Below are 22,444 nucleotides of genomic sequence, written 5' to 3'. Positions count from 1 at the left end.
ACAAGTAAGCGTAAGATCGTTCGAACCGCTCTTTTTTGCCGTGCGGTATTTTTTCCGTCCAGATTCTATTCGGAAGACGTCGTTCGTAGAGCTAAAGTTCGACGGTCGGCTAATTCGCTACACCCGCGAATACTTAAGCCGTACGGCAGGAGCGGCCAACCCCGATAAATTAAAATAATTTTTTTATTTTATTTCCAATCAATTTCACGATCCAGCTTTTAAGCACAATTTTCTTGAATATGCTTACTACTTATTTATTAAATGAAATTTTCAAGTAATTATTTATTGACGTATTAAATAACTCTGTATATAATATTATTATTTATTATATATCACTATATATAATAAAGTTATGTCAAGAAATACAGTCTCGACCTTCTCGTTAACAAATAATAATTTTTCAAGTATTTTGTAATAAATGTCGTTCAATAACATTGTTATTACAAGTTTTTATTATTATTTTAACCTATAACCCATAAAATCAAAAAGAATCAAAATTAAAACTGACAAAAATCTTAAGGAAGTATAATTAAGAATTTAAAAAAATTCAAAATAACTTTAACGATAAACATATATGATATCATCGCGTATTGTTGCGCCCGCGACATTTATGAAAAATTTAAATCGCGCCCTTGCTTCCGAAAAGGTTACATCGGTTTCAAATACTCTTGAGCGGAGACCGCGGCATTTTTTCTAAAGCGAGGGCAGCTGGCGTTAGAAAAGGAAAGCCTCGAGTCGCCCGCAATGCGCGTAGATTTACGGACGAAGACAAAAGTGAAAACTGCTCCCAGGAATTAAACGATTCTCGGCGGAAGGGGTACGGTACGTCGGAAAGGACCGTTCGTTCGATTTTAAAAGAACCCGGTAGAAACGACCGCGAGTGTTTGCAACGGTTCTCTGCTCCGAATGCTGCCTGGTTTTACCCGGACTGCCGTTTACTGTTGGCGCAATTAGGCTTTGTGTTTGGAACGAGTGTATCTCGGCCGAGGTACAGTACGTTACAAACGTGTTTTGAAAAATTACAAAAACCTAAAACGATTGGCCGGTGTTTCCGTCGGTGGAGCGGGTCCGGAGCCCGTAATGGGCGATAGGACGAAACGTGAAATTTTAAGAGCAGCTCTAAAAAATTCGAAAGTATCGTCGCTCTCGCCAGCTCGAAAGAAATGGCGGCCCGAAAATACGCGAAGGAATCCTCGCGCGGTTTTCCTCGGCTCGGGCTTTCTCCTTACAAATTATTTCCTTTCCGTCCCGACTTCCGATTTAACCGACTTCCCCTTCTTTTTCTTGCAGATCTCCACTGGGACTACTCGGACTGGACCGCAGATTCTGGCCGGCGCGACGCTTCCCACCGCCGACGTTCCCAAGAGTCGCGTGCCGACGGCCGGCGCCTCGGACCTCCTCCCCCGGCGGCGGGGGGAAGGTCCCCGGTCGACCTGCCCCGCCTTCCGGATTCGCCACCCGAAACCGAGGACCCCGACCTTCCCGACTCCTACGTCGGTGACTCGGAATACAACGACGAAGAAACGGAGGCCGTCCGGACGACGACCGCTCCCGACTTCCGGCGGCTGCTGTCCGACCTGGAGTTCGCGGACGACGGAGTGGACACTCCCTCCCCCTCACCCGACAAGTACCGCAGCCACCCCGACAGGTATCTGCCCGCCCACTTCCCCTCCTCCGACACAAGTCCCGACTCCTCTCTCCGCCCCGGCGACGAGGACGAGGTGGTTCCCTACGGATTCCCATGTCAGGGACGCCGGACTTTCCACCCCGAGACGGAGAACTGCGATCCCGCTTCGGCTCTGGATTCGTTGTCTCTGTCGGTGGGCGGTTACGCCTCCACCGATGCCTCCTACTCGGACGTTTCGGGCGCCGTCTGCGAGATCGACGACAGCGACGCCGACTGCGAGGCGGCGGGCAGGCGGCTGCCCCGCCTCTTTCGAGACAGGACCGCGTCCACCGCCGTGTGAGGCGGTGTCCGAACTTCCTTTCTTCTTCTTCTTCTTCTTCTTCCGGTCGCCCCCGGGGGTGGGCGGCCGGCCTTTTTATAAGCCGAAGGTTAGACGGAAGGAGTCGTTAGCACTTTTTTATCGTCGCCCGACGTTTTAAACTCTTGGACTTTATACCGACGCGCGTTTTGCCAAATTCTTTCCTATTACGATTTTTGTAGCGGAGAATCCGCCGAAAACCCACTGCCTTTCGAATCGGGTCCGTCGATTTCCGTCGGTAGACGAAACGGGCGTAGAAGATATTTAAGAGTCGTTTACTACCTACTTTATGTATATTGCCACTTTATGTAAATATGGCTGTCGAATACATCGGACATTCCATCCATCTCTCTTTGTGTGTCTCTCTCTCTGCCGCTCCACCTAACGCCTAACGTTATATGCATCCTAGATCGGAGGCCATCCCCCCGAAAATATCTAACAGTTAATTTTGCCGTCGGAAATTCGCCTACGAAAGAGTCTTTATCGTAGTTTTTCCACCGGACTGTACGCGAAAATAGATTTTATCTCCACGCTCCCCGTGGAAAAGGGGCCTTGTCCTCCGGTCTAGATCACCCTGGCGTACTGTACGCACCCGGCGGAATCTGCGCCATCGGTTGCAGTTTTTGTCGTATTGTATGGTATTTACCCGTTTTATTTGTCGTTTTCGCCCGTTAAGGCATTTAATCGCCTTAATTTTACCTTCAGTTACGCGTATCCGTTGTTCGAGTTTATCGTTCTGGATCCGGAAAGGCATTAATTGGCTTTCCGTTATTTCTACCGGGAAAAATCCATTCCACTTCCGACCGTTTCGGGTTCGAACAGCCTCCTGGAACGAACTCTATTGGAAGTAAGGGGCATCGTCGAGCCAACGTGATCGTGCGTACATGTTATATACACGTGCGAGAAATCTTTACCTGTATATCAGTATAACGCGTGGCATTTTCTTTTACATTTTAACGACTTTCACATTTTAAGCTAAACACCCGCGATTAGACCCGGCGGATGGGCTCGACGCGTTTTTACCCTCTAGGCGCAAATCCGTGCGTGGTATTAACTGGTCGGCCCGGCATCCGGGATTCGCGTAGGTTCGACCTTTGGACGACGATGCGGGCGCGGAAGAGGAATCTCGTCGGTTTCTTATTGGCCGAATCTTTTTGGTTCACCAGATCCCGGGAGGGCCGAAAAGTTTTCCCGGGCCAAAATCTGGTTTCCGAAAAAAAACCCGTTATAAAATACGCGCCAGTGGTCAAATTTTCAAATTATCCTTTGCCTACCCCGGCGATAGTCGTAGGAACAGTTTGAAAATTTTCCGGACGGGGGTAGGAAAAGGAGGCGGGTGTTATATCTTTGGAATTTTGTTTCCGCGGAGGCCGTTTAAAGTTAAAAAGAGCGGAAACGTTCTTTCAGAATTCCGCCGGACTAATCCGCGTTTAAGACTTTCCACGAATTTAACGACGCGGCCTCAAAAGACGGGGCTCCCGTTTTAAAAAAAGAACGGGAAATCCCATACCGAAGGCGCTCTTTTTATTGCACCTCCCATCTCTTCCTAATTTCGGTCTGACGTAAAACGCCTATCGTTGGTATAAACGTTTACATTTGCTATTTTCCGGTTAAAGAATTTAAGCCAGGACCGGTACCGCTCTTTCGGTGTGGCGGGCGTGCGGCACTCCTCTTCGTAATACGGTTTCTTGTTGTACGTAATGTAAAAGCTTCCTGCCCCCGAAGATATGTCGTACGCCGCCTAGCGGAGATATTGGAGTCTTGTCGCCCCGTTACCCGGGGCGTGGATACACCCTTCTATCGTTATTGCTGTCGTTTTCCAGACCCTGGTGATTACGTGTTTATTTTCGCCTTGTCGCGCCTTATCGTAGGATGTTTCCGGTATAATAAACGAGCCAACGAAAATTTAACTTTTATCTGCCGTGTCGACAAACAATCTTACGTCCGAGTTAACGTTTTCCGCGGTCGTTTGAGTTTTATCTTTGTGCAATTTGCTTTACCGCGATATACTGGCCTTTAAATAGTACTCGAGGGAATGTGGACGAGTGTAGGAACTGCATTTTTTGTCTCGTACGTGGTGTTGGCAACGTTAAACGTATCAATGGATAAAGCTGACGGAGGATTTTACTATCGCCGAGAGTAAGGCTCCTTATTTTTTTGTTTAGAACTCGGTTACTAATACCAATCGTTTACCGCTGCAAACACGATACCATTAACTTATTCGACGTAACGTGAAAAGTACCCTTAGGACAAGAGTACAGATCCGCCCCACAGTATTAATAAAGAGGAATTGGTTTAACTAGCTTTGTTACTTGAACCTATCTATTTCGTTAAATTAAGATCGGCAAATTCAATTTAAATGTATATATATAATCGAGATGGGTTAATAATAATTAGCGCAGAGCTCGAACGATTAGGAGTTGAAAGTTGAAATTTGGTACACAGGGTACGTCACGAGAACGTACAGTACACTAAGAAGGGATTTTTCGAAATTCCCCCCCGCGGGGAAGTGGAAAAGGGTTAAGGCTTACCCCGAAGAACTCGGGTTTTACTGTACTATTTTAGATGGTTTTTTTTACATTTTTGCAGAAAATCGAACATATTTTTAGACCCTTCTAAAAATTCTCAACGATATTTACTGTTCCGTAGTATATAAAGTTGACACGGGGAGCGAGCGCATGCGCACAAGTTCGCTTTATTCGAACTCTTCGTCTTAATGTTCGATTTTATATTTATGAATGATTCTGGAAGATCCAACTTATCTTTGGAATTAAGTAATCCCGAAGAAGAACTCGAAAAGAGTTACGAAAACGTCACTTACTCTTAATTATCATTATTCCGGTGTGGTAAGCAGATATCTGAAAATTTTCTAATTAGTCTCGGAAGAGGATACCTAATCAAGTAAGATTGGCTATAATCTAATAAAACCGATCTTTGCTATCGTTACTTTTTTCGAGCAATCGCCGGGCTCATCTGCTGGTAGAAATATACTTTGCTCGTTTGTCTATTTGTTATTAATTACGGGATCCTAACTGCATTTCAACATCTTTTTTGAGATTTAAACAAAGTTTTCACCAATAGCAACTACTGGAATCAGCACAGTTCCTAGCAAATTACCAAAAGTAATCTCTGAAAAAAGCAAAAACTGTGTTAACAAAGTTGCATATGCAATGAAAAATACTATAAAGAACCTCCGTCGGAAGAATAGAGGAAGTGTAAAGTATGGTATTATGAATGTACTGGTTATGAAGGATCGGGAGAATTTGTGATTCTTGTTAATATAAAAATTAAGATATTTTGTGCGTATCGACACGTCTACTCTTGCTCCACTGTTGGGGCAAGAGTAGACGCGTAAGAAAAGGTTATAATAAACATTGTTTTTTGTGTATGTCTAATAAATTAAATAAATAATACTCATAAAAGCTAAAGGTGTGTTGTATTGTTTTGTATAGTTAGAGTTTAAAAAACCTGCAAAGTGAGTGGCTTAGTGCAAAATTCAAAACCACGTACTCTCCCTACATTCCCTTTCGTTATGTGGGTACTAGTGATGCAACGAATATTCGGTTACTATTCGGTATTCGGCCGAATACCGAAGACCTAAAAACAGGAGTAAGAAATAACAAAAACACAATAAATTAATCATTTTGGTATTTACATTTAATGTTATCGGGTCAGTGTTGTTTGTTTATTTATAACTTATAACCTGCACAAAATAAAAAAACAAAATAATATTAGTCACACGCAGTGGCGTGCCGTGACATTTGACGATAGGGAAGCCGTGTTTCTGTAAGAAGCCGACTTACGGGGGCAATCGATCAATTGCGCGTCGGGGCCCGTTCGTATTCGTTCGTTCGATAAGCCAGTAAAAACCGTACACTTCTTTAAATGTATTTTTAATAGATTATCCGACGTACTTAATAAATAAGAAAGTTCAATATAATTTCCTCCGTTATTAGATTCAATAAATGCCCTACGGCCCCTAAATGCCAATTCTCGCTTCGAGAAAAAACGTATAACTTCTATTAATTTAGATATATCTATTAATCGTAATTAACTCGTTATAATTTTCGATATTTATTTTATATCGTCTACCAATGTTAAATTCTATTCCGCTTCGATTTCCAAATTGCTTCAACTTTACGAAAGAATCGTCATTCGTCATAAATTTTATGGTCAAAATGTCGAAATTTTTTTGCCGACGTATTTATATTTAATTTCGGCATCGCTCTTTCTCTTTTAATAACGTTTTCTTTTTCGTTATACGGTCTCGAGCCAAAACTTTTTTGAAATAAATTTTTGAATCACTAGCCACGATATAAGGCTAAAATTAAAATTATAAAAAAAAACTTACTCGGTAAAACAAAATGCGTGACGAATATACCTACCTAGTACAAAAAATTCTTCGATCGTACGAATATACTTTTAAAGAAACTTATAATTAAATATAACCTTGCGAAGAAACGTACATAAAAATAACAAAATATTCTTTACTTTTTAAATCTTAAAACAATCCTCTTAGTGAAATAGCTCCCTAACGGGTGGCTAACGAATGGAATCGGAGACGGTCCGGGTAGGTGTGCGCGTGCCAAATCCCGAGGGCGCCGATACCGGTCGACGTCGAATGCCTCTTTTGTCGCGTCACTAGTATATATCGAAGGACGCCACGGGGTTGTCGTAGACTTTAAACGTTTCTCGCCGTAGCAGTAAAAATCTGAATACGTTAAACTTAACGGATTGTCCGTCGTTCGTTTTCTAAATAATTCGTTTTAGGACCGAGTGTCCGCGGAAATTTCCAAAATTTACGACTTTTCGGTCACTCTCGTCAAACTGGGAAAATTTCTGTCTTTATTACGTCTAATATTACGAAGAGAACGGACCCCGCCGTACTCGGCGAGAGATCGGTTGGGTTAAGCTTCCGTTTAAGTAAAATTTCGGCTCTCGTCGGGGTTTTATTTATGTTTCTAATTCCCTAATCGCTTAATTATTTAACTACTTCTTAAGTAGAAATAGGTCGAAACCGGTTACTTTGTACTCGAATATCCGTAGTCTCGGGAAAGAAGTGGAAAGAAATTTTTACGACAACCGATACGTAAATCGTGAATTTAAAGAAAATAAATTCTAGAGCTTTTTTTGTACCGTTGTACGTCTCGTTCATTAAATTTGGTTGTAAAAGATGCTGCCAAAGTAACAGTTAATTTTTACACTACTAGAATTGTACACGTTTTTTCTGCATCCACTTACGGATGGGACGTACTAAATCGTAATATCAGCGGTTTAACATCGAAATCCGTAAGTAATATAAGACGGGAGAGCGGAATAAATATATCAAATATTTTAATGGATTTTTTTAAAACTCCTGTCAACTATACGGAACTATCGTAAAAACATACCAGTAAATTTCTATCGGTTGGGTTAAGTTATAAATCTAGTCTGCGGTGGGCGACCTTTCTTATAACGTGGGCCAAAATAAATTTTACGTTATTTCCGCGGGCCGTAGTAGTTAATCGACGCCTTCTTGTTACTCGTAGGAAAGGAAGCGGTGGAAGCGCCGCTTCCCTTGTATTTTCTAAAAAATAAATACATATTGCGCGATTATTTTCATATTTAAACTTATTTTGGATTAATTAAAATTAATATATTATTATAACCGCATTATATATCTTATTACAAATTTCTATACTACACGTGAAAAAATCGATAAGATCGCTAATGTATATTCGAATATCAGTGGCAGAATGGAAGCGTTGTATTGTCGAAACCTGGTCAGCTTCTTAACAACCAGATTATAGGCATTGGCGCATGCGCTTTACAGAGCACCAACCTTTAGCCGGTGGAAGCTACACACGCGTAACGCTTCCAACGCTTCTATCCCTTAGCCACTGGGTAGGGAGCTACCTAAGTGAATTGTTTAAGATTTAAAAAGTAAAGAGTATTCAATGTTATTTTTATGTAGCTTTTTTTGCAAAGTTATATTTAATTATAATTTTCTTTTAATTATACCGTAATTAAATTGACAGATTTTCAGACAAAATCTTTAGAATTTTTATCACTTTTTCATAATATTAAAATTATTAACAATTTTTTCAAGAGTGTTTTAATTCTTTAATTTAAGTAAATTTTATGGGAAATTTTTTGATTTATCTAAATTACGTAGCGAATCGCAGTATTTATATTCGTGTCCGGACTATTATATATCGACGAGTAACTCTTAGACATAAAACATTTTATAATTAATGTCGATCCGAACAAAGACGTGCTAAAAGAATTATACGATTTAATATTTACGATAGCATCTACCGGTGGGTCTGTCGAGCGCAGTTTTTCGACCACTGAGCGAATTCGTACATCGGCCAGGAACACTCACTCGGTCGGAGGAAAAATGGTCGTCGCTGGCGTCGCTTTCGATAGAAAAAGACCTTTCAAATACGTCGACGGAGTCCACGACCGACGACTTTTACGATAAAGTAATTAACGACTTGGAGGAAGAAATCGCCGAATAGAGTTCGTTTGTAAAAAATTAAAACAACAAGTTTTTCTATCATTGTTTGTATCGTACCAATTTGTATTGTGTGTGTATTATTTGTATTTTACAACTAAAATACGTAAATTGTTTATTTTTGTCATTTCTAGTATTTGTTTAAAACTTTTATGGAAATGTCATGTACAGGACGGGTCTGACCCGTCACGAAAGACGCGAGAAAAACGGTTAATTTAGAGAAAAATTTATTAGTTTAAAAAAACATAGGTAAAAGTCGTTTGCAGTCGGACACCCATCGTTTATATCAAACTGCCGGACAGAAACCGTAAATCGCGGAAGGAAGTCGTCCTACGATTGGTGGAAGATCGAATTCGTCTTCGATTTTGACTTTTCTCGCGTTTCGGGTAAGAGTCGTTACGTTCAGTAACCGGGGACCGACCACTCGAGAAGCGTGATTGAGGGAGAACGACCAATCATATGGACGAAAGAAAGAACGGAGATCGATATAATCTCCGACAATCTAGGACACCTGGCACTCTGTTAACGTTCCGAATAACCAAAACGCCGCGTGCCGACGCGCAAAAAAAAAAAAAAAAAAAAAAAAAACAGTTTCTCGTCTATTGTGCCAACCCGTAACCCGTAGCTGCCGGATGACCGAGCGGTCAAGGTGGCAGCCAACCGCTCTGGGGGACCCGGGATCGAATCCGAACGGGTAGAGAAATCCCCAGGAATTTTTCGGGGGTGGTCCGTTCGGATATGTCGGGCCCCGTCTCTCACCACCCGGTCGCCCCATTGTGGGCCTGGCCGAACCCATAATGGGCCTACTAAAAGAGGTCCTCTTAGTGCCCACAGTTGTGCGGACTTAGACCGTGTCCCCGACGCCAACGGACGAAGTCTCCCCGAGCCTTACAGACTCGTCAACGCCGCTGTTCCGGGACCATCGATCAAAGAACCACATCCACTCCCAGGACGTCCGAACGGTTTATTGTCCTAAAGCAAACTATTTTGTACATAGTATATGTTTATTTTGTTTCTTTTTTGTCGATTTTTGTCAGATACGTCTCTTCTGCCACCACGCACGTACGAATGGACCCTAGGCCAGGGATGGCACGCTTGCCCAAAGTGGCACGTAAGAGAAATCATCTGGCACGTAATGTATGATATGATTTCTGTCCTTTTCAATCATCCTTTCTGTTTATCACCCGATCATCCTTTTTTCAATCAGATTTTTTACATTTATTCGAATTAAAGCGTATTCGTTTAATATCTTTAAATATTTTTTTTTTTTTTTTTTTTTAACTCTTTCCGCCCTGTGGGCACTAAGAGGGCCTCTTTTAGTAGGCCCATTATGGGTTCGGCCAGGCCCACAATGGGGCGACCGGGTGGTGAGGGACGGGGCCCGACATATCCGAACGGACCACCCCCCGAAAAATTCCTGGGGATTATTCGACCCGTTCGGATTCGATCCCGGGTCCCCCAGAGCGGTAGGCTGCCACTTTTACCGCTCGGCCATCCGGCCGTCTATCTTTAAATATTATTCGAAGTCTAAGACATTGGCACGCATTAACATCTTTAAAGCTAAGTATGCTTACAATATGGCACGCGGACTCAAAAAGGTTCGCCATCGCTGCCCTAGGCCATCACTGATGCGCAATTAACTGACTGACCCTGGAAGTCGGCTTCTTACAGAAACACGGCTTCCCTATCATCAAATGTCACGGCACGCCACTGGTATTTTCTAAATGTCAAACAAAGTTTCTTTCATTCTCCCGTCCATTTGTTCCGTGTGCGACCGGAACGAACTAGCTTCGGATTTTTCGTAAGCGTGTCGACGGTCGACGTCGGACGAATTAAGCGTTAGAAATCCAAGCCGACGTCGTTAAGTCACGCTGTTCGCGGTGAAAATGAAACAAAGACATCGAAGTATTTATAGAAATTTTTTCCGGCGGAGTTAACCACGTCCATTCCAACTTCGAAAAAGCGTTTATTTCTAGCAAATAGCTTATACAAGCTATTTGTTTCTAGTCACAACGTCTTGTTCCTGCCCCCTGGTGGACGATTTCTCTTCCTTTTTCCTGCCGTTTAAAAATTAGAAAGACAGACGCCTCTAGCTTTCGTACTTTTCCTTTCCTTCGGTCGTACGGGCATCGGCTGTCTTCCGCCGAGGTTTTCATAAAATTAGTCCGAACGTTTAGAAAGGTCGGGTCGCCAGGTGGCCGGAGGCGTTGGCGGTGGCCATCTTGGAAAGTCTCTTCCGGATCGATCCGATCGAGTTTTATCTTCTGTCGTCGGCATGGCGGCCATTCGGAAGAAATTGGTCATCGTAGGGGACGGAGCCTGCGGCAAGACCTGTCTTCTCATCGTCTTCAGCAAGGACCAGTTCCCGGAAGTGTACGTTCCCACCGTCTTCGAAAACTACGTGGCCGACATCGAGGTCGACTCCAAACAGGTCCGTCTTTCTCTTTCTCCTCTCACCTCGTCCCCGTCTCCGGGCTGGGGGCGACGGAGGCCCGAGGGAGTGGTCCGCGGGTGGCTGTGCCGATAATTGGCAAAAAATTGCCTTTATTCCCGGGGAATGCCACCACTTCTCGTGCCCAAAATATTCGGGGAAAACGCCAAATGACTCGTGGCCATTAAAGGTAATTTCCGGCGATCGATGAAATCGACGGCGGCGACCTCTGAGCCGTTCGAATTTGCTTAATCTAAAAGAATTTAATTATGGCGGGGAAATTTTTTTACTTCTCGGCGTGAACACACACGTACATCGGAAGTGTATCGAAACGTCAAACGTGCCACTTTTTAATTCCCTGACGTTCAGCGGCGTACTACATATTCAGCGCCCTGGAGCAAGTAGAATCGGTGCGTCCCCTTGTTACTCGGAAGAGGTCTCGCGAAATTTATTTTGAACGTTTAATTTAAAAACATATATCCAATTATTTCTATTTAAAATCTTACTTAATAACAATTTATTTGAGATTCCGGGCATTTCAACAATGAGATATTCAATTTAATAAATATAAATATAATAATAAAACAATATAATTCTTTTGGTGCCGAGTACCTAATAATGTTTACTACATATTACATGAAGTGTATTGACAAAATGTATGCGAGTTTAGTTTCGTAACAAATACATAATGATACGTAAAACAACTTGCCAGTAGCCTAAAAGGAAAGGTCAGTCGCCAAAAGTGTAATGTTTGGAACTTAAAAATGGTGGTCCCATGTTCCGAAAAGGACTTTGTCTTCAGAAAATTAATTAAACATAATTATCGCCATCTGACGAAAATTAACAAACACACATAAAACAACTTCGAGATTGTTGTTTTCTCGCTTTTCGTTTGAAATTCGGTCGATCGCTTTTTCCGGATCGAGTCGACAAGGTGTTTTTTCAATTGATATAGTAGCCAGAGCTAAGGCGGTGTTGCGACACGCTGCTTCGTAAATAAGTTTTGATTAATTTTAGTGTCGAAAAACTTCGTTCCGCCGTCGCCGTCGTTGCCGCTAAAATGTAAAAAATAAGGCATGCTGCGGTAATGTCGGGAAAGCTACTCGAGGCTGCGGTGTGAATTAAAAGTAGTTCGGCAACTCGGCTCGTAGAAGTAATTTCTTTTACCCGACTATAAAAATGCGTTTTAAATCGAAGCAGTCGAGGTCCAAAACTAATCGAAATGTCGGGGGGATGTGCCGATTGTAAAAATTCTGATCCTTGCAGAATATTTTTATCGGATGACGCGACGAGATGTGCGGGTGATAAGCACTTTAAAAGAGTGCATAATTGTCGAACGGATTCAAATCTAATAGTTAATTGATTAATTATTAAATCCAAAAATTTTCTACAGATGTTTGTACGAGTTTTTATTTTTCCTTTTCTAACTTGGCGCCCTGGTGATTCCGGCGCCTGGAGCAGTTTGCTCCAACTTCTCCACGGTAGTTACATTTCTGCTGCCGTTAACCGGTTCCTAATTTTATGCTTCTATCTGAGAATGGCGTGTTTTACTTTCCAATTTTATTTTTGTCTTTTCCGATCTATGTCTTGCCATTATCGCTTTCTCTTTTCTTAAATATGTCTAGTGTACAAGTTGACCAAATCTGGTAAAATAAAAAACGATTTTCAATTTTTCCAGATCAAAATCTCATTTGTCTCGCCTAGACTTCTCCAAACACTTTTTTGGGTTCTAAGAAATTGACAAAATTGTTCTATTTGTCATTTATAGAAACATCTATTTGAAGAAAACTACAGTTCGGTAAACTTTATACTATAAGCATTGATACTGTTGGCTACCACACTTCTGGCTTTGCTTATTATCGGAATCGGGCGCACTTATTAATTAAGTGCTTGTGTCCCACGTGTTTTAAGCTGGTTCGACGCATTGCCATTATTCTATTAATTAACGATCGGCGGACGTTAATGTGCGGCCACGTATATAATGCATCGTATAAATTGTACTGGGTCAGGGATCTCCAAACTACGGCAGTCCGGATCGCTTCGTCTGGCCCGTTGCCACACTGTTCCACAAATGAGCTAAAATGTAATTATTTATATGGAAATTACATAAACTGTAGATGAACTAACTATGTTGAAAAAATTAAAATAAGTGTAAGTAAAAATTCCAAAAATGGTCCAATCTGATTTTTTGCATTTGTCAGTAATATAAATTTTAGAAAAATCGGTGAAATAAAAAATTCTGCAACTTTTTGCCACTTTGGATGTCGGAATGCTTTTTTGTGTATCTGCAAATAAGTTTCTAAGAAAAGTCATTATTGGCTTGCTGCAATCATGTTTGTGTATTGTAAATATATAGATGTTAGTTTTTTTATTTTTTGTGTATCCTATACTATATTGAACAAAACAGTTACTCGGCCTCGTGCTTGTCGTTCTCTGTTATCTGGTCCATCGTGAAAAAAGTTTGGTGACCCCCCATTCTAGGTCGATGCGGACTGACATTTTCAGAATAATTACTCTTGAAGGGTGTTTCGGACGGGTATTTGCCGTCCGAAGGAAAAGAAAATCAAATTTGACCAGACTAAAAAAAAGAGAGATCTTACTAATGTGGTAAATTCGACGTGTTTCGGAGCAGTATTTGCTAGGAAAATACTACTTTGTGTAAAAATCTGCTTTCTTTGCCCACTCTATGGTCTCGTGACCAAGACGCTCCTAAGTTTACCAAAAGATTGTTTAACCCGACGTAATTTGTCAGAAATGGTGTGTATTTTAAACCCGAATCTTTGAGAATCAAATTTATTCGGCATGGTTATGGCTGTCGCTTTCCTTATGTTTTTGAATTTTCGTGTATGAAGTTACGCATGTGGGTGGCTTAAATGGTTTGTAACTAACCTACTCTGGAGTATGCCAGTTTTATCTGACTGGTGATTTTGTTTACCTAATCAATGCCTTATATAAGTCTATATATTATTTTTGTGTTTTTAATTACGTATTCTAATGGTGCTTGGTTTATCATTTTTCTCTAAATTGCAACTCTTGAATTCTGGTAGAATTTTTTAAGGACAACCGATTAACTTATATTCCCTAGCTCTCCTTAAGTGATGTAATACGTATATAATAGTCTTACGTGATTTGGATGTGAGGATTAAAATAAAATTAATAGTGATTCGAAAATTGTTTTTATTGTTAATGACGATGCCATTGGGGAATGCAATCCAGCAGTGTTTTCAATCCAGCTGGATTTTTGCTGGACCAACATCATTCCAGTTGGAACCAGCACGGATGTATTTTTGGTGCAATAAAGTGTTATCTATCTATCTATCCAGCAATTTATGGTATTTTTAAAAGAATTTTTAAAAAATTCTTTTAAAAATACCATAAATTGCTGGATAGATACATGAAGAAAACATTTTTTTATAAAATACTTAAGAAACTTTTATTATTTAGACTGGTCACTATAAATCAGTAAAACTTCTTACACATTTAGGTAGTAAACTTAACTTTGGTTCGGTTTAACACTTGAGATAGAGATAATTAACTTTATAATTATAATCTAACTAAACATTTAATGTAATCTTTAAGTTAAATAATAGCAAAGGTAATACTACTAATTAATTTATACTAATATATTATATTAATAACAATGTAAGGATGGATAATCAGTGGCTAAGTGGCTATCAGTCTTACCAGTTTTCTTATATAGGCTCTACATATCAGTCTGTAGTTATTTATAAGTAATTTAATTATTAGTGTTAGTAAAGTAGTAGTCAGTTATTATTATCACAATCATGAATCACATACATTCATATCATCATATATCTAAGATATTGATACTCATTAATTTAATTAACTATTTAACTAACTAGGTAGTCTCAGTTTCTCACTAATTTTCAAATAAAATTGCTTGTCGTAGCCCACTAACCACTTATAGAATTAAAGTTAAAAACTCATACTTAATAGAACTAGAGTAGAAGTTATAAAATATTAGTCTTGTCTTGAATAAAGTATTTTAAAGGATTAAATAAAATTAAATCAATCACTTCTGTTTTTTATTTTTTTTTTTTTTGACTTTTCTGGAAGTAGGATCTCAAGAAACAAATGGTATTGATGGTGTTGTCTCCCAACCTACTTCTTAATGAATTACATATATATCCTGCTGCGGAGAAGGCCCTTTCTGCCTCTACGCTAGTTGATTTCGGGGTCATCGAACAATCATAAATTGTTTTGTCACGTGATTCATTGACGTCACAACCGACTGTAAATTAGAATTATGCACCAGGACTAGGAGAGGAGTTACTTATTTTATTTAGTGCGAAGACACTTTATTTAGCGAGAGTGGAAAGTGTAGGATATGCACGTGGTGAGTGATTCACAATGGAATAAAACACAAAATTCTGTTCTCGTCACCCGTGTTTATTTACTTTGCAGGATTTTTTTACACTTCCGACACTCCTCGTTTTTACAATAATAACCCTTTCCACATATAATTCCGGCAGATGCTCGGATAGGATCGTTATGCGACCTCGCGACAAAAGAATATTCAGCGCGTTACAAAATATAAGGACTAAGACTAATTACTTAAAACTACTTATATGACTAAAAAAGATAGGGAAGAAAAGATAGACAATAGGATAGTTGGAAGTATGATAGAAAAGAATGGGTACCCAAAGTGTCGACGATCTTGGGGTGATGGTTGCGAATACTAGATTGATAATTTTCAGTGTTGTTGATTTTGGACGTCTCTCCAATCCTCCCAATAAAGTTTTTCGAAGTTCCTATATCAGAATATACTTCGGATTTCTCACGAACGTTGGCTTCGGCTTACCGTCCTTTGTCCTCCAGTTGATGCTAGAACAACCTGGAGATCTTCACAATACATCCTGTCCCTTGGACGTCTCAGTCAAAAAGTGACCTCTTCTCCTCCACTTAGCCCCCAGGCTACCACCTCTTCTTTGTATTCTAATTAGGTCACCCCCATTTGAACAGGGAAGGGTTAGGGAAGACAGAAGTTTCTAGAAAAAGATGGACAAAAGAACTAACGAAGAGGAAGAAAATGGACTAAATACTAAGAGTAATATATACAAAAATATACAAAATAAGGCGCACGGCCACAAAAGTCAACTGGCAATTAGATCAGCAGAGGTAAAAAGGTGGGCGGTGCAGTATAGAGAGGGGGTATAGCAAGTCCCACACTGAACGGCAACGTCACTTTTGCCACCGAGCGATAGCGCACGTAGCAAAGCGGCAACCTCGACAACGTAGACTTTTGCACCATTATTTAGAAAGTTAATTGAGTATTTGCAGATCCGCAGCGCTGGATCCAGCACCAGGTGCTGAACCAGCAGGCCGAAGAATGCACTGGATCCAGCTGGATTACTGGATGGGGGATTTAGCAATTGCAATCCCTAGATGCCATGTATTTTAGGTTTAGGGCGTTCTTTCCACACACTGTTTGAAGTGGAAAGTGTTACTGTTTTATTTTTTATTCTTTATTACAATATTACGAAAGGTTATGTTTCGACCGGCCGGAAATTATTTGCCACGTTTGCCGATGCCGAAATGTTTGCTTATCTGCATTACATTGATGTACAGTGTACATTGTGTTTAAAATGGTCTTCGACAGTTGCCGAACATATGGAAAGAGTGGCGATGGTGCTTTGTTTCCGAAAGGAAGTTGGTGTGTGTACTGGTGGGTTTAAAGACCATTGTACCCTATTTACTTACAAGAAATATTATTTTTTAAATTCATATTATCTTTAATTTTTGTTCTAATCGTGTAATTCTATTATATATGTTCCAAGTTACTTAAGTATACTACAAAAGTATGTTACAGTGGTTGTTCTTAAGATTATGCTTGTACCCTTAACAAACTAATGGCAAGAGTCTGATTGTGTGTGGCAAAGGGCTTCAATTTGGGCTGTGTTCCCTATTACTTTTTTAGTCATGTGGAGAGTCGTCGATCCTGTGATCTGTTTGCCAAACTAATATGTATTAGTGTTTTGTTATTTTTTTGAGGTTCTTGATGCAACTTCATCCTCCTTTTTGATAATAATAATAAACTACAATAGTAAGTAACAATCTGTAATAAAAAATAGGATGAACTATTCAAATGTTTTCTATGGGAATTAAAAATTTTTCTGATTTGAATAATTTTGTTAAACTGAAAAAACAGATAGTTTTTTACACACAATTTTATAAATTTATTAATTTATATTTATCTATTTGTATCTATTTATTTATTGCATATACAAAACAAGTGTCATAAGATGATATCCTCCCCCAAAAATGATGCCTGTAACAAAAGATTAAAATACAAAGAATAAAACTTAATAGACATGATAAAAAAATGTTTTTTAGGAAATTTGGATTTTTGCACTCTTGTGTTTTTCATTAAATGTTATGATGACGTAATTTTCGTACAAATGCAGTTTGGAGCTGAGTGGCTCAGATTGGTATTGTTCGATAATGTGTATTTTATTCATGCGTTGTCGGACCAATTAAAAATATGATAATGCAGAATTCAAATGTTTCAAATATTGAATTTTTTTAAAATCCTTCAAACATTTGCACATTTGCATTGCTGTGGAAATTTTTCATTTTTTACATTCTCAAAATCCTTTGAATTATTTTGATTAAAATTATTGTATACCGTATATCTCGGCGGATAAGACGATAGTTGAATCATAAAAAAGGGCCCTTAAAATCCGCGGTCGTCTTATAGGACAGATACAAAAAATTAGATTGAAATTTATATAAATTTAAACCATTATAAAAAAACTGGACAAACCATAATTATTTACTAATAGCAAGTAGGGTATGTGCACAAAATAGAATAGCCCGTACGACAGTTTTTGTGAATAGTCAAGGTCATTACCCGAATGCCAAATCAGTGCGAATGCTTGCAACAATCGCAAGGCAGTGCTGCCAGATGCAAGAAAATAAATTTGTTCATTTGAAAAATTACAAATAGGACATAATTCCGTATACGTTATACGGTATTATTATTCAAATGATGATCGCTGATCTAAACTAAATTCATAGGTCGTTCATAGTTTGGGGTCGTCTTATAGGACAGATATAAGCTGAAACTATAAAACTTTGAGAAAAATTTATGCCTCGTCTTATCTGAAGGTCATCTTATCCGCCGAGATATACGGTATGTTATATTTATTAATTTAATAATGTTAAATTTAAATTCCTCAAAGAAGTGTGTGAGTTAATAATTAAATATAAGGGAGATAATTTTTCATGGGTAGTCGAACTTTTACATATGGATTATGTGTGGCAAATATTCTGTTACGTTAAGTTAGTTTCAACTGAAAATATGGGGTAAACAATAAAAGCTAATGCCGAATTGCTAGAAAGTACGGATCCTAGATGTTTAAAATAGATGGAAAAAATTCTTTATTGTAATTGTTTCTTCTTATCACGCTTGATGAACCTTTATCCCTGGTACTTCTTAGATTTTGGGACACAAACGTTTTTCGGCCTCACGTAAGGTCTGCTTCGGGTTAAATGAAGACTGGATTCCAATCTTAGAACGGTTTTTTAAAACACTTTTGAACGTTGAGTTTTAAAATAAAATTCGAAGATATGCATGTGCTGTGCGGCATTGGCTCTTTCTTGCTCTTCACATAAGTAGTGCCAAGCATATGAAAGCGTGTTTCCGTCTTTGGAGTTTATGTATCTCCCTATCCTGCCGGCCCTGTATATTTCAAGGGCTTCTAGGGCCCTGGTGTGGTCAGTTTGAAAGGCTCTTTTTATCACTCTGGCGTTGTATAGGTCCATGTGAACTTCTGGGTCGGTGGCATAAGTGGATAGGGTGTTGGTGTAGTGAGCATGGTCTATGTTGTATTTGTGCTCCTTGACTCTCTGTTCGATGGAATGTTTAGTGGGGCAGATGTACAGTACATCATTTCACGCCTAAACCTGCCATTTCTCACCAGAATACTGTATACTCCCAGAGCATTGAGATCATCCTGTTTGTCTTTTGCATTGCGTAATAATGTATATATAGTGGGGACTTTCAGTATGTTAATTTGGTGTTAGTTTCGATTGCAATTTCTTTATATAAAGCCTGAAATCATTGGTTGTACTCAACAGTGGTGCATCTGCTGTCTGGGTCTTAATCTCGATCTTGGTTGCAAGCTCTTTGTGTATTGGATGTACTATGCTTATCATGTTGTCTGGAATAGGCATGCGCTAACCCCCATATTATTTCTTTTTTGTAACCATGTGCCATCGCAATGTGCTCCAGATTCTGTTGTTCAATTGTTGTGTCCCTCCAACTGGAAGGTATGTACATGCTCTCCTAACTAACACTCTGAATAAATTAAAAAGTTTTTAAAAAAGTTATAAATATTCCTTAACTCCATTTTTGGGGGGAAGTGAAAATTCAAAAACTTGTTTCGTCGAGAAGTTGAGATTCGAAAACTGGTTTTTTAAAAGTCGGTTTTTGTATAAACCCTATCTAATATGCTTCCTCCATTTCTTCCTATCAAGGGCATCTTCTCTCTTAATCCTCTCTGATTCAGGTCTTCCCCACTTTATCTTTTCAATGCAGCCTTGGTGTTTCTCCTTCCTTTCACAACCAGTTTCTGACCCTCTTTCTGACATAATCTTTACTACTTTGTTCTGCATGGTCAAACCACCTCAACCTGCATTCTTGCATGTTTTTGCTCAAGGGGCCCACCTTAACAGAACCTGTAATAAAATAATTCTTTATTCTATCCTTCCTTTGACACTCCACACATCCATCTCAACATTCTCATCTCTGCCACCTCCATCTTTCTTTCTTGGGCTTTTGTGATTGTCCATGTCTCAGCTCCATACAACATTGCAGGTCTAACAACTGATTTGTACAATTTATCTTTCTGTTTGCAGCTAACTTTCTTGTCACATAACACATAACAACTTCCTCCAGTTCAACCATCCACGTTGAATTCTATGTTGAACTTCTGAGTCCAAAATCAAACACTTCAAAAACTTTAATTCAACAGCAGTAAAGGATTTTAAATTTCACTATTATGAATTGCGTTATAACATTGATTAATTTAGAAATACATCATAAATTTAGAGAATTAAAAAAAGTATTTTTCAAAACCTGATGTGAACAGTTAATTTCTTCTGACATACAAGGACTAAGCAAATGACAATATCATCCAAAATATTTTTTTTTCATTCCCACTTATTGTAAATGCATTTTGGGCTTTACCCCCTCTTCAGTACATGTTGCAATGATGCAATAAACTTAGTAAACAATTATATAAATGAGAACAAACATCCAAACTCTACATACCTTTATGTAACAAAAATAGTAAAATCTAAATATATAAAATTACTTGTCCTGACTGACTGACTGAGTGATTGATTCATCATTGCCCAGAGTAAACTGCTAAACTTAGAGGTGAAATTTGGTACACAGTTAGAGTACATCATAAAAATGCACACTAAGAAGGGATTTTTCGAAATTCCTCCGCAGGGGAGAGGTAGAGCATTAAGGCTTAACCCGAAGAATGGCTTTTACCGTACTATTTTAGATGTAATTTTTTGTTTTCTACTACATTTAGTCTTCATAGAGTACTTAGGTGTATTAAATTGATAACATTTCAGACATTGCTATAAATATTTTTATATATTTCGATTTTTTAACCAAATGTTCGAACTGTTTTAAATTCAAATTTGTTATTGCATATTGGTTCAATTATAGAATGATTATAAACATTCCAGAAAATTGATCAAATTGAAACAATTCGTTTGATTCTCAGCAATTCTCATCATTCTCAGCAGTAGGTATAATATAACAATTACTATGGTTGTAGAAATACTGAACGATGTTTGCTTGCAAAATCTGCACGGGCAAAGTCACAGGTAACAGCTTGTTTACCATAAATAACATTTTTAGTAACTGATACAAACACTGCAAACAATAACCACTGAACTTGTTCTAAAACAATATAGGGATGCTAATTCATACATCACTGTAAACCAGCAATTCCCAATTGGAGGTACAGTACATGTATTCCTGGGGTATGCGAAAAAATTTAATAATGGGAGAGGTCAATAACGGCAGAGGAGTTTAATAACTAAGGCATCACTGTTTCACAAACATGCAAAATAAAACTTACTGAACATTATATTGTAACAATTCTACTGGTGCTAACATTTTGACATTTTATAACTTTGTTTATGTTACACATTAAAAAGGAAGTTTATACAGTCAACTCTGCATAAGTCGACACCCGGATAACTCGTCACTCGTCGGTTACGTAGTAAATTTTTTGTGGTCCCTGCCGACTTACGCAGGCATTAATGTTATTAACCTTAAAAAACTCGGTTTACTGGACGTCATTTAACTCGTCACCACTGGATAAATCAACATACTTTTTCTGTTTCACACTTTTTAGAATTCTGATAAGTCGACTCCCCCCCTGAAAAATGAGTTCACACCACACGGCTTATTGTACGGTGTGAACTCATTTTTTCAGGAGGGGAGTCGATTTATCAGACGTCAAGAAAGTGTGAAACAGAAAAAGTATGTTGATTTATCCTGTGGTGACGAGTTAAACGATGTCGAGTAAATCCAGTTTTTTAACATTAATAACATTATTGCCTATGTAAGTCGCCCGGAACCACAGAAAATTGACTAATTAACCTAGGGCGACGAGTTATCCGGGTGTCGACTGTATTTACTTTTTACAATATTTATTTTTATATTTAATTTAATCAATTTTCAGGCATTTGTACCTGTATACTCTTTTTATTAGTAATTAATATCAATTTCTGTATGATAATTTTCACCATTATTTTAATTTCTGAATTCATTTATGGTTAGATATGAATCAGTGGTTGAAAACCAGTACAATTAAAAAGCTGTATCATAAAATTTTGGGAAATTGATCAACCAACCAACAGCCGAAATAATTGGGCAGAAATTATCCTATAACTATAAATTTTAGAAATTACATGATAAGAATAACTTACAATAAGTATATATTGATTATGTTTTGAATTGAAATAGAGAAATATATTGCAAGAAATAATTAATCACAAAATAAAATAATAATCTATCCTCGCTATAAGTGAGTTCAACTCTATCTGTACTTCAAGATAAAAGTTGGATTGTTATTTTGTTATGTGATCTTGAACATTTATCTTGCAGTACAGATAGAGTTGAATTTGCTTATAATGAGGATAGAACTAGGGATTGCAATCCAGCATTGTTTTGAATCCAGCTGGATTTTTGCTGGATTGAAATCATTCCAGCTGGATCCAGCGCGGATGTATTTTTGGTGCAATAAAGTGTTATCTGTCTATCTATCTATCCTGCAATTTATGTTTTTTAATGAAATAAAACATTTTTAAAAATACTTTAAAAGCTTTTATTATTTAGACTGGTCACTATAAATCAGTAAAACTTCTTACACATTTAGGTAGTAAACTTAACTTTGGTTCGGTTTAACACTTGAGATAGAGATAATTAACTTTAAATGTTTAGTTAGATTATAATTATAATGTAATCTTTAAGTTAAATAA

The 22,444-nt window shown here is 38.6% G+C and overlaps 2 protein-coding genes across 3 annotated transcripts in view; both read left to right on the top strand.

Moving 5' to 3' along the window:
- Nucleotides 1-5,413, top strand: part of LOC136981990 (fat-like cadherin-related tumor suppressor homolog) — a 461,240-nt gene extending 455,827 nt beyond the window's left edge. Inside the window, 1 exon segment of the mRNA XM_067278416.1 lies at nucleotides 1,291-5,413. Coding sequence (XP_067134517.1) covers nucleotides 1,291-1,967 — 677 coding nt within the window. The 3' untranslated portion in view covers nucleotides 1,968-5,413.
- A 5,248-nt stretch (nucleotides 5,414-10,661) lies between these two features.
- Nucleotides 10,662-22,444, top strand: part of LOC136981994 (ras-like GTP-binding protein Rho1) — a 58,021-nt gene continuing 46,238 nt past the window's right edge. The window contains exon 1 of one of the 2 annotated variants that reach the window (XM_067278422.1): nucleotides 10,662-10,912. In XM_067278422.1, the coding sequence (XP_067134523.1) occupies nucleotides 10,757-10,912 (156 nt within the window). In that variant the 5' untranslated portion in view covers nucleotides 10,662-10,756. The remainder of the gene's footprint in view (nucleotides 10,913-22,444) is intronic. The other variant, XM_067278423.1, reaches the window with a different exon arrangement.

The sequence above is a fragment of the Centruroides vittatus genome, unplaced genomic scaffold (genome assembly GCF_030686945.1).
Source record: "Centruroides vittatus isolate TY-2023 unplaced genomic scaffold, ASM3068694v2 contig_8, whole genome shotgun sequence".
Taxonomy (NCBI): domain Eukaryota; kingdom Metazoa; phylum Arthropoda; class Arachnida; order Scorpiones; family Buthidae; genus Centruroides; species Centruroides vittatus.
The sequence above is the reverse complement of the archived record's forward strand: the minus strand, read 5'-3'. Positions and strand labels throughout refer to the sequence as shown.